This window comes from Montipora foliosa, chromosome 11 (assembly GCF_036669935.1).
Source record: "Montipora foliosa isolate CH-2021 chromosome 11, ASM3666993v2, whole genome shotgun sequence".
Classification (NCBI taxonomy): Eukaryota; Metazoa; Cnidaria; class Anthozoa; order Scleractinia; family Acroporidae; genus Montipora; species Montipora foliosa.
Genome location: NC_090879.1, coordinates 18,807,224 through 18,819,723, shown reverse-complemented (window position 1 = coordinate 18,819,723; position 12,500 = coordinate 18,807,224). Strand labels below are relative to the sequence as shown.

Sequence of the window (12,500 nt, the reverse complement as noted above, 5' to 3'; positions counted from 1 at the left end):
CGCTTTAAAAAAAAAATTTAAAAAACCTCTCACAAAATCTACTGCATTAACTATACATAAGAAGCGTAAAAGGTAGAATCCTTTGCCTTGAAATCAAATATCTTGTATGACTTTCTGTGTGATTTTATTTTAATATATGTTTTTTTTTTTTTAAAAAAAGTAATGTAGTACTGTAAGTAGAGTAAGTAGCTGTTTTAGAATTGTAATTAATGTATGTATATGTATTGTAAAAATAAAAAAAAATTAAAAAATTATAAAAAAAAAAAAGCGAACCGTGAAAAAGGGTATGCTCACTGCAAGATACATCCACGTTTAAGAGATGATGAGAATGAGCCCGGATCAATTTGCAGAAAGTTTAAACGCTACTGAACCAGACATCTCCAAACAGAGCGATCGTGATAAAGGAGACCAAAAGTGTCCGTCAGACTTGGCCTTGCTTCATATTCGCTGATCAAGGTTTCTAGTTGTTCATCAACAACCATGACGTCATCTTCGTCCGTGTCTGCTATCTTTGTTGCAAATTACAACTAGGCTTGAAAATTAGATAGCGATTCGTGATTGGCTAGCAGCGTGGACGTGACTCGATTTAGGACACAACTTTGTTGGAAAAGCGGCAAAACACTGCAACATTGTTCCGTCGAGCAAAATGGTTGGGTGTATTGTTTGATCACAAGCAAATTCTATCCAACACTTGATCGAACAAAAAATGTTGAACGAACATCTTCCAACGTGGGCGGCCAAATTGTTGAACAATGTTGGATAGAGCAAAGCTGGAGGGTTGAATCTAGGGCTGGCCAGGGCTTAAAAGCGTTCACCAGCTGATATCAGGGAGCTTAAACACTAGACGTTTCTGAGTCGCGGACGACAAAAAGGAAGTGAACTGTTTTCACTTTGAACCTTTCTTCTCACAACTATATTTATATCGCTAAGTTCTCTTTTCTCCATTTGAGGTGATTACTTTGAAAATCTAGGGAGACACTATTGTCCTGGGATGCGAAAAGTTCTCTGCTGTTTGCCGCCAACGTCTAAAAACTTCGCGTGCTCAATTAGGCTCCCTATTAATATTATCAAAAGTCACCAATTGAATTTTAATTATCACGCTTACAATTTTTCAAAGAACAAAAATATTATAACATTAAAATAGCAGTTGCTTGTTACCATTCGTCGACTGCTAGGGGGTCGCGACATCTTCCATGAGGCTGTACTGACTTGAAATTTAATTCCTTTGACAGGAATGCTTTTGTTAAGCTGCAAGTAAAAAGAATAGTTAAGTCTCTGCTTACGAGCCAGAAGGCTCATCAGGCCAGCACTTATCTCCGGTTTCATTAGCATGAAGCGACTAGGAGTATTTCTACTCCTCCCTGGATGGGATGCTAGTCCATCGCAGGGTTGCCCCCAGCATTTCGCCGGTACCCATTTATACACCTGGGTGGAGAGAGGCACCGTGAGAGTAAAGCGTCTTGCCCAAGAACACAGCACAATGTCCCCAGTCAGGACCCGAACCCGGACCACTCGATCCAGAATCGAGCACTCTAACCATGAGGCCACCGCGCCTCCCGAAGTAAACAGAATATCCGTGTTTAGTATAAATACACAGGTGATTATACAAAATCGCGCGCTCTCATTGGCTCGCTATCTCGGATTATCAGCCGATAATCACCTCGACGGACAAAATGGCTGCCAGTAGTCGTTTTGCCACTGTAAGTGAAGATGATTTCGCGTTGAAATGTTTTTTTTCTTCTCTTTTTTGAAATAATCACCTGTGTATTTATACTAAAACAATTAATTATTCGCCTCAGGCTCAGTGATTATCGAGGTGAATATTCACCGATGATCACTTCGCCTTCGGCGAATAATTGTTAAATAATAACCAAAACTAATCCTATCCTGACCCTAATTTTTCTATACGCTTAATTATAGACTCCAAAAAACGTTTCTTCAATTCATCTGAGTGCGTATTCAACCTACAAGGTAAAACGAGGATCAGCAAAAATTAACCTCGGTTAAAAACGGATTTAACCTGAGAACGGATTTTACCGGCAACATCTATATTACAGGGTCGTAACGAGGTATATTTTTTCGTAACTGATCCCATATTTTTACCCCAAATTTTACCCTGATCCCTGATTCCGTGAAAAATACCGCTGATCCCGATCCCACGCGTTGTGATTCCAGATCCCAGAGCTGTGATCCCTGATCCCGTCCCTTTTCACGCCTTTGATCCCTGGGGCCCGTTTCTCGAAAGCCCGAAAACTTTTTGGGCCCGAAAAGCCATCCGTGAAATTGCCAACCGATTGTCTTGGAAACCCGATCTTTTAACATGTTGTAAAGGTAACAAAAAGAAAAATAAATCTGAGGTTGGACGAATTAAATTCTCTCCGTTCTTGAGATACAATGGGAATTGTGACACCCGAAACTGGCCCGTAAAGTTTCGGGACTTTCGAGAAATGGCCCCCAGATCATATACATCGTTACGCCCTGTCTATAAGAGACAATTTAATTTTCCACTCAAGTCCAAGGATCACTTATCTCATTCGTTTATAACTCGCACTCCAAATCAGTATACCGGCATTCATGAGAAATCAGTTTTGGCTTTACGCGTCTCTCAACTCCTGTGTTACTCTTTGACTTATCCCATGTTACTCAAGGCTTACCAACAAATACTGATATGTCTCCACCATTCTATGCGGTGTGCACTCCACGCTGAAAACCTGCCATGAAAATCCGGCGTACAATCAATCAGTGATCACATTGACAGCATATCTCTCTGTAAAGATCTTTCAAACTAAAAAAATTGTGAAAGAAAGATTTGATTGCAATCTGATGATGAGCACTCAGGTAGTGTCTGACTGTGTTTATTGAATGTGGAAAGGAGAGTGAATTAGTGGTCTGCTTTCAATGTTGATATTGGTTGTTTGCTATAACGGACAAAGAGTACTAATAAGTGTAGCATTAGAGCCGAGGATTTATCCAGGTTTACAGAGGGTAGTGTACGGATCTCTCGAACTCAGTGAGCCGGTAGAATATTGATTGGTTTCGTAGCAAGTCTAACACATAGTTTCCGTTATATAGTCTTTTATTTTGGGTTTCCCGGGCAGCAAGTTGTGGTCATTTGTACCTCACGAGAGCTGCTAACATCGCCCTATATGGTACTGAGAGGCATAAATGTGATCTGAACTCCACTGATTATTATCGATTGTTATCGATTGTAAATGAATTTTACAACTTTTACAATGGGACCCGAACACTTCCTTTTTAAAACAGTAATAAACTTTTCTTTTGAACTGGCCTGTCTGGGTTTCCGCTTGGATCTTTGCTTCATTTCAGCGACGTCCCATCTTACGTGTGACATCCACCATCCGCGAAGAGATAACGAATCACTTTCCATAACATATGGGCTAAGTAAGTTAGGTGTTTCTATTTGACGTCTCTTCCTCCATGCGATAGTAACGCTCTCTGTAGGAAGACCATGTTTTATTAAATTCCTGGAACCAGAAAATCAAAGTTTAACACCTGGTACAAGCGAACAACAGAGAAACTACATCATGACATTTTCCGGCGTTTTATTCTTGGTATGAAGGTGTGGCTGTTACCTTTCATTGGATTCCAAGACGTTTCTTTCAAAAAGTGGGTGTAGAGTGTTAATGGAGTATAGAATAAACATGGTTGCTACGGTCCATCGCCATTTTATCAGCAATCGCGTTACTGCAATATATCTGCCGACCAACTGAGCCAGGCAGTCACAAAGCATTCTAGTCTGGGGACACTGAGAAGCACTTGAACACCATTATCTGTGGACTTCATCAAAAATAAGAAAGGATAAACAGTGTGCAGAAAACATTTGACAATAGGCATTTGTTTTTCGAGTTGAATTTTCTTTAACCCTTTCGCCCTTCAGAGTCCTGGGGCTTGTTGCTAGAAGCCTGGTTAGCGCTAACCGTTGGTTAAGAGGTATCAAAACTGGTTTCCATGATATTTAACGCTGGTTAGAGCTAACCATGCTTCGAGCAACCCGCGGCGGGCCTGGCTGGTTCGGTAACCAGTGTTGATGTATAAAGAGGGAGTAAAGAAAATTGCCAGGGAAAGATGTCTGGCAATAGTAATAGGGGTGTGTCAAGGACCTCTTCCAACTATTTCCATACCGTCGAACTATATCTAATTGAAATGCAAAGTAGTTTGGTTGCAAACGCGCTCTCAGCCCGAGCCACATTGCCTTTCCTCGAGAGCATTACATCATTACATTCCAATTGTAGCCAAGTTACACTGTTGATATCTGTCTTGGCCGGCGGATTTTCTGTACATAAATACTCACCTCTATTTATCACATGTTGTCTCTTGAAACTCATTGCTTCTTCAAATCACTTCCTTCAAAATGATTGAGTTACCAGACGATCAGGCAGGAGGGTACATCATCAACTGATGAACAGGTCACTTGTGTAGACTTGAATTCAAATCAACCAGTTCAGGTGATAAATTTCAAACCTGTTCGTCTTCGACCTTCAGCTGGTGGATCGTAAAGTATCTACCTCCCCCCTTTGAAACACAGAGAAGGCTGAATACAATTCCACCCTAAAATACACCTGATTTTTCTATTCAGTGATCTAAGGAACGAGCCACGGATTCCGAGTTTCGTCTTCAACAGCCTATCTGTTATGTCTGTTATTTGTCATTGTGAAAGAACGTGCTATTAGCAGGACATGTATAAGTTTACTTTTACTCAAGCCCTTTCTATTGGTTTCCAGCCAAAGCTTAGGTTCGATACACGCGACTCGTCGGGTGATGGCGGTACTTCTTGAAACAGGTGTTATCTTACGTTTGATTGTTAGTTTTCGTGATGATCTGTAATCAAGTCTTCAGGTATTGAAAATTTAGGGGATTAATTTGCGGTTTCTATAAACTTTGCGTAGCCTTCGAAAGAAATACCACATATCTCCTCGCTCTCAGAGGCCACTACCAATCACATATTGTAGACTGAAAGTTGTTGACGTCAAATGACATATCGTTTGGCCAACTGGATAGCTAATGATGATGTAAGGTGACGGAAGGCATTGGTCCGTAAAGTAATTTAACAAACAAAGCTGTTGACTTCCTTGCTTCCCTTTACATCATTATTTTTCTATTGCTTCAAATTTCACGCTCACTTACACAAACCCTGCACTATGATAGGTCTGTAAACAACTGTAAACAACACCTGTTTTAATCCACCGCGTTGGTCAGTGAGGCACTAACTATGCGATAGAAAACCATGACAGCAACGAGTCATCGTGTAAGATAAGGACGGTTCACTCATTGCTTTTCTCATCACGGATTTCTCAATTTTACTTTAGATGGCAGAAAAAGAGTCTCTTGGCTGATATCTTATGCTTCGGGCCGTAATTTTAGGAACCCGCTCTTCTTTAACAATTTGGGGATCGCTCAACATTTGATCACCTTCATCAACATGTTCAAGCACTCGGCAAAGTCCCTTTTGATTTATGGCTGTTTCTACTTGGGTGGCCTCGTACACCACAAGCCTTTTGAGACATCACTACCAAGCCGGCCACTTCTGCTGGAGAGAACACACTCACAAAGGACAGCCACAACACAGGGGGCATCATCCCGTACTCTTTTCGAATAGTGTGTGGGTACTTTTACGCCCATGAACATGGACGATATTTGTGAGACGGGTCTTTCGGCTTATAGTCCTCATCCGAGAAGACTTGAAAGTCTAACCATTTGCGGGTATAATTTCAAAGGCAGCACTTTCTCCTCAGTTATTTCAAGACGCCAAGTGTTGGTCCGGCCGAAGTGGAACTCACGACCTCCCGCAACTTAACCAACTGAGCCACCGATGCACAATTTTGTGAACGCGTTTGTTTAGTTGGGTACTGCACTTTGATTTAAAACACGGGTATAGAGACAGTTTGTTAGTTCTAGGCACGGGGAAATGGTAAATAATCATGGAGATAAAGGCATGGTTAAGAGTTGAATTTTATTCACGAAAACATTTCAATTTGACATGAAGTGGACACTTGTAACTCGTTACTGATCCATTCTGGAGATGTGAACAATACGTACTTTTTATTCACAACTTAGTTTCCACACGCCAAATCACTGAATCATTGTACTTCTGCCATCATTTGAACACTTACTGCAAGTTCGGAACGCAGATTCAAAATAATTCTGATTTCCACCAAACCAAAATAAAATGCTGTCCAGTATTTGCAGAGGGACTCGAGACGTTAGAGCTGTTCCTTGGAATCAAGTTTTTTTCCCAATTAAATGTTTCGCTTATACCTCTCTATAAAGCGAACAGTATTTTTTAAATACTTTTAACCTTCTCTCTCATAAACTTATTTGTTACGGCTCTTGTTTTTAATCAAAACAAGTTTCAAGTTTCAAAATATTACGGAAGTGTTAACCGATCTCCGTCAATGGAGATAGACAAACTATAAGTTCATACAATTGTATTTAACTCATAAAAAGTATACACAACACTTTTAGTGTAAAAGATATTTTCAAAAAAAATTTTATCACAATTTTATATGTACAAGTTCCGTTTTTGTCCATTTTTTGAATACCCTTTTTTTTTAATTTAATGGAAGTTTCATTCAAGGATGGTGTCACTGTATGTGGCGATATAACCATAAGGGGGCTGGCTCCTACTTGGTTATATCCATAATCTCGATTTTTATCGAACTCTTTTATTCACATTTGATCAAATCACGAGCTGATGGACCTGGTGGGGCCGCCGACAGCTATCAAACAGCGTTTCATCTCATTTAGTTCCTTTACATCTGGATTGCTGCGACCGTAATGTTGCACCAGAAGACTTGTGGCTTTGTCAATCGTGGAAAGTGCTTTCTTAACTTGTCTGTCATTAAACAGCAGTTGTGATAGCTTGTGAAGTTCATGTGCATATTCCACACTCGATGAACCAAAAGCCTTCCCGACTGATTCAGAGCTTTGAGAACAGTAATGTGCTGCCTTTTTAAAATCTCCCATCATAGCATAACACCTGAAAAATAAAGCAACAAAACCAAATCTTTCAAAGGGAACTGATCATGGCCCTTTCTTCTGCATGGGTGAAATGTAACTTGGGAGGTACCAATGTAATATGTTAGGCTTTTTGTCAGTTTATTAAAACACAACCTGTGTCGCAAAGCTATCCTAAACAAAACCCCGTTCAGCAAGGAAATAATTTTCGAGGTTTTCTCTTAAGGAGGCTATAAAACTAGTTTTAACACTTTGAACTGTACTATTTGAAAGGATGGAATCTACCCAATAATTGCCTGTGGTCCCCTGAATACAGTCAAACTGGGAACCAGATTGGCCCGCATAGTGTCCACATCGATGTGTCTGGTGAACGGATCAAGCCATCCCCAACTGCAAGGAACATTGGAGTTATCTTCGATGAGCACATGTCACTAGATAAGCATGTTACCAATACCTGCAAGGCCTGTTTTTTCCACCTCAGGAACATTAGTAAGATAAGAGACTGTTTATCTCCAGCAGACACTGAAAAGCTGGTTCACGCCTTCATTACCTCTAAGCTTGATAGCGCCAACTCAATATTGTATAGGCTACCCACCTTTCTAATAGATCGCTTACAAAATGTCCAGAATGCTGCTGCCCGCATTATTACTCGTACCAAGAAATATGACCACATTACGCCTGTCCTAAAGCAGCTGCACTGGCTTCCAGTTAACCAGCGCATTAACTATAAGATACTACTTCTGACCTATAAAGCGCTTAATGGCCAGGCTCCTAGTTACATTACTGAACTATTAGAGCCCTATGCACCAACTAGGAATCTGAGATCTTCCTCTAAAAACTTACTAAAAATACCACCCGTCAAGCTAGTAAGTTATGGCCATAGGTGTTTCTCTTTTGCAGCACCCAGTTTGTGGAACTCTCTCCCCGACATTATCAGACAGAGTACCTCGTTACCAAGTTTTAAGACCTATACGAAAACATACCTTTTTAAAAAATGTTATAACTTAGATTAGCATGTAATATAGTCTTTTTACCTGGAAACATAGTTTTAATATCTTAAAATAGTTTTTAATATAGTTTTTATCTGAAAATTGTAAAAATCCATCCTATTGCTACTTGTAAATTTTCCTACTTTGGATTGTAATTATTGTAAAGCGCTATTGGGCTAAAGGGAAATAGCGCTATATAAATAAAGCATTATTATTATTATTATTATTTGGTCACTCCATTCAGAAATACCAACTGAGGAACATGTAAGGTCACAAAGGTACATAAATTATTTACCTAGCTATAGCATCATGCGTCTCTGCCAGATCTTTATGGTACGTGTGGAGCAGCATTTTACGCCGCCGCAGACATTCCATGAACACATCAAGAGCCTCTTTGACTCCTACTCTCTCGGAAAGGCGAACCCCTTTCACGAAGAGAAGCTCGGCTTCATGTGCCAGTCTGCACTCTTCTAACATACTCTTCTTGTAACTGCATTCACGGTTTTGACAGCTTCCTGTGATGTCATCACTTACTGATGACAGTTTCATTGCAGACTTGCACTTTGGACAGGCAAATGCAGAGAAGCAGAGTCTCTTGTTTTCCATTTCTTCATCACTGCATAAAAAGAGCAATAACCAGCAAATTATTTCTTTGGGCCATCATGGGTGACCCACATAAACAGTACTTTGGTGCTCCATTGAAAAACAATAAGGATAGCAAGATGCTACCCACTAACCACAGTGAACTGTTTGCTTCCAAGAACCTTCTGATGAAGATAGTTAAAATGGATTTGCAGAACATTTCTTGTATCAAAACTCACCTCTTACACGCAGTGCACTGACAAGTAAAGAAGTACTGCTGGTACAGGAGCTTTTGACGATCCTCCCGACCCATGCGACTCACATGTGGGCCTGTGAAAAAACAGTCAAGTCATTCAATATTTTATCTCAAGTTCAATGTTATTATGGCATTTTGTCCGAAGTCATGACTGGATTTAGGCAATTTATACTTCCCAGGGCCCGGTTGTTCAAAAGCCGATTAACGCTAACCCCAGATTAAAAATTAACCCAGGAGTTTATTTCTCTTCTCCCAAATGCTTTTCAATGCTGATATTCGCTGAAACTTTACATCAGAGGAAGTCAATCTTGGAAAACAAAAATAAGCAAAAGAAACTTTTACCAAAATGTTGAAAACACGAAACTAAAGTTTACGCTAATCCTGGATTAAGTTAAACTGCTTTCGAACAACTGGGCCCAGGAGTCTGTCAACCCCAGATGGGATAAAGGGACCAAGCATTGATAAGGATGGAACGTAGCAATTCAATCATGTAAGGCTGGCTATAAGCTACAGTACATCGTAACCTCTGGGTTAACTTACCATAGCAATGAGATATTTCTGATCCTTTGGAAATATTATGTGTTGCCCTCACAACCAGATGGCCACCAACAAAGCTATAAGTAGAGAGAAAAATTTGACATTTGCAAAACATGGAGATCACCAAAGGTTACTAGAAAGCCCTTGAAAACAATAATGTAAAGAACCCCACTTCAAGAAACTCTGGTGGATTTTGATACTTTAGTCTTAGCCTAACCCTAACCCTAACCTAACCCTAACCCTACCTCAATTGGTCTTGTAAATGGACCCCAGGGGGGTGGGGCCTCCCATATAAAAAGGGGAGGGATGCTTGTTGTCTCGCTTAGGGGTGTAAATTTCTGATTTTGGTCTCACTTAATTTTTTCTGGGCAAAACGCTATCATATGTAGCCGTGATGGTCTCCTTTAGGGTTGCGTGCGAAGAAATATAATAAGTACATACATTTACATTAGGGGTCAAAAAAGCCTGGGCCACGCCCAGATTGGTTTCCTTTAGGGGTTTAATTTAAAATTTTCCACGAGCATCCCTCCCTTTTTATATGGGATTTTCCCCCCCCCCTGGCAATGAACATTGCTTGAGGATGAAATAACCCTATTTTTCATAACGAAAAACCAGATATGCCCATGAAACGTTTTGCTCCTTAGAAAGTCTACTTAATGCTTTCCTCCATGGTTATTATGTTACATGTCAAAGGAAGAGCTCTTGGGAAGTTGTGGTTCTAACAGAGAAATTGCATAACAAGACTGCCAAAAGTCCCAAAATAATAAGCAAACACTCTCCCTAAACAAAACCAAACAAAACAATAATAACTTTCTTGGTCCCATCTTACTACCACATTATTCTAAACTCAACAAATTTGTATTAAAAACTAGTCTAAACAAATCTCTCACCTCACTATAACATCTGGATCACAAGCATGATTCAACAGGCTCGCAGTGGAATACACAGCTGTGGCTATCCTCTTCTGTTCCCGTGTTACAACTTTCTCCTTAGATGTAGGAAGTTTTGGATTTGACTTGCTGTCATTAGCAGGCACTATTGCTGTGACTGCATGAACATTACAACACATTTGCTGAGAATGATGAAACAACAGACAGCCAATCACATCTGCTGCAAGACAGCTTGGACCTTCACCAGTTTCATTGCTACTTTCAAGTTCTTGTTGCAAGTTTGTGCAAAACAATTTCTGAAAATTACCACCATTGTAGCACTGTTCAACTGTTTGGTTTCCCTGTTCTTGTGAATGAGATAGCCTGTTTTGGGTGCAGTCATCACATTTTGTAGTCCTTTGCAATTCACCAACATCATCTCTAACCATAACACCACCAAGAAACTCAGCCAGTAATGCACAATGCTAGAAAAGAATGTTGATAAATACATGAAACCTACAGTGAAATGAATTTGGTTTGTTCTCAACAATTCATTCAATCAAAAAATGCCAAATGGAAGTTGTGAGGAATGGATGACATGACTTATAAACTGCAAATTACTAAGTTATTAATGACAGATGAATGTACATGTATGCGGTCATCTGAAAAATGTTATCCTTTGCAAATCACATGCACAAGCAAATTTTTTTATTGTGTTTAGCCATAATTAACCTGATGCATTGCACTGGGATTGTCAAACTTGATATCTGTGGGAAACCTGTTGAGTTGTATTATACTAATAAAGATCTTCCACTGATAGAGCATCATTGACCACTAAGCAACAGGTTGCAAAATTAATGGAGACACTTCACCTGCTTGGGCATTATTAATTTACCCATTATCTCACATACTGCTGCCCCCCTTCCCCCTTATCAAAGTTGCTAGCAATAAAGAATAATGCTGAAAACTTGAAAGGGAGAGAAGGAGGGGAGAAGTGGGAAAGGTTGGAATTCTACATACAGCACATATCAAGAGCTAGAAAAGGTGTTTTTTTTTTAACGAAAGTCAGTCTCACCAATTTTGCAACCTGTTGTATCATATCTGTTCTTATAGCAAAAGACATACCAGTGCATGAGACATCAGTATTTTGACAGGCTGCAAATCAGTGTTGGTCACCAAGCTGAAGACAGAGCTATAATCACCTGTCAGAACAAAGGCAACCAAAATTTGTTTATCAAAGTCAAGTCCTGTTGGATGGGGTAAATGACAGGACAGGATGGGTGATTGTCTAGTGTAGTAATCATTTACTGTCACTGTATACAAGCACAATAATATTTCTGTCCATCTTACACTAACTCAAAGGTTTACGGTACTTCAGATCTGTGTATTCTGGTTTTCCTCCCATATCAAATTCCCCTCCCCACTTATAATAATAATAATAATAATAATAATAATAATAATAATAATAATAATAATAATAATAATTAAATAAAAAAACCTTTATTGAAAATCAGTCAGTTAACACAGAAATTATTAACAATATAAAAAAAAACATTCTGTTCCAATTATAAAAAACAGTTCAAGTTCATTGTTCATTTACACAAGCATAATAATAATAATAATAATAATATTATTATTATTATTATTATTATTATTACAGTGTACGGTACATCTGGCTGTGGTGCTGTGCTCCAGAATCATGTCTGGATCATAATGCAGCCTGTCAGAGGAACTTTATACATGCTTTCAACTCACTCTTGATGAGCTGCACAATTCATTTTAGTCTCAAGGGAGGGTAAATAGCAGAGCCAGTTTTTTTTTTGATACATGTATGTATTGGCCCTTACAGAAGAGCTCTCTTTACTGCATTGCCTACATGCTTAAATCTTTGTTACAGCAAAGCAAGGAAATGAGGTTTTGCTCAAAACAGACATAAACAGGAATGTCCCATTTAATTCACATCTTTGGTTTTTTTAACCACAAGGAACAAATACCATTTCATCCTTCCTGAAAAAAACACTTCTTCTGGACAGACATGTAATTAAATCTTGAGCTTGCTTTTATTTCTTACCTAAATATTCTCCATCTGGGTTGCATCCTGACCATTTGCTTAGATGAAAACTTTCATCAGACAGGGATGACGAGGACATTCCTTTCAAGAAATCTAAGACATACACAATATAAACATTGTTAATGATAAAAAAAGCTAAATTTAGGACATCAACATCATTAACAAATTCATTTAGGAGGAAAGGTGATAGAGATCCACCCTTACCAAGTATTTTGTTTGTT

General features: G+C 39.2%; 3 protein-coding genes across 4 annotated transcripts in view; 1 reads left to right on the top strand and 2 right to left on the bottom strand.

The window, feature by feature from the left end:
• Nucleotides 1-4,876, bottom strand: part of LOC137975360 (xylosyl- and glucuronyltransferase LARGE2s-like) — a 24,802-nt gene extending 19,926 nt beyond the window's left edge. For both annotated transcript variants that reach the window (XM_068822457.1, XM_068822458.1), the window contains exons 1-5: nt 4,313-4,876; nt 3,594-3,798; nt 3,290-3,485; nt 2,655-2,711; nt 1,159-1,248 (exon numbers count right to left, since the gene is read on the bottom strand). In XM_068822457.1, the coding sequence (XP_068678558.1) occupies nt 1,159-1,248; nt 2,655-2,711; nt 3,290-3,485; nt 3,594-3,751 (501 nt within the window). In that variant the 5' untranslated portion in view covers nt 3,752-3,798; nt 4,313-4,876. The remainder of the gene's footprint in view (nt 1-1,158; nt 1,249-2,654; nt 2,712-3,289; nt 3,486-3,593; nt 3,799-4,312) is intronic.
• The window catches only part of LOC137975359 (sphingomyelin phosphodiesterase 4-like), a 64,360-nt gene that overhangs the window by 42,937 nt on the left and 8,923 nt on the right, over nt 1-12,500 (top strand). The gene's annotated exons all lie outside the window — the stretch shown is intronic.
• On the bottom strand, nt 5,953-12,494 carry LOC137975362 (SET and MYND domain-containing protein 4-like). The gene is made up of 8 exons (XM_068822460.1): nt 12,484-12,494; nt 12,280-12,372; nt 11,334-11,410; nt 10,230-10,693; nt 9,343-9,416; nt 8,786-8,876; nt 8,260-8,580; nt 5,953-6,997 (listed from the first exon to the last, which is right to left on the bottom strand). Exons 2-8 carry the CDS (start codon nt 12,356-12,358, stop codon nt 6,703-6,705), a joined length of 1,401 nt encoding a protein of 466 aa, XP_068678561.1. The 5' UTR covers nt 12,359-12,372; nt 12,484-12,494; the 3' UTR covers nt 5,953-6,702.

Coding starts and splice junctions, on each gene's coding strand:
- LOC137975362 (XM_068822460.1), bottom strand. CDS start 12,358: ATGTCCTCGTCATCCCTGTCTGATGAAAGTTTTCATCTAAGCAAATGG. Junction 9,417..10,229: donor GATCCAGATGTTATAGTGAG/GTGAGAGATTTG, acceptor CTCTACTTATAG/CTTTGTTGGTGGCCATCTGG. Junction 8,877..9,342: donor AGAAATATCTCATTGCTATG/GTAAGTTAACCC, acceptor GTTTTTTCACAG/GCCCACATGTGAGTCGCATG.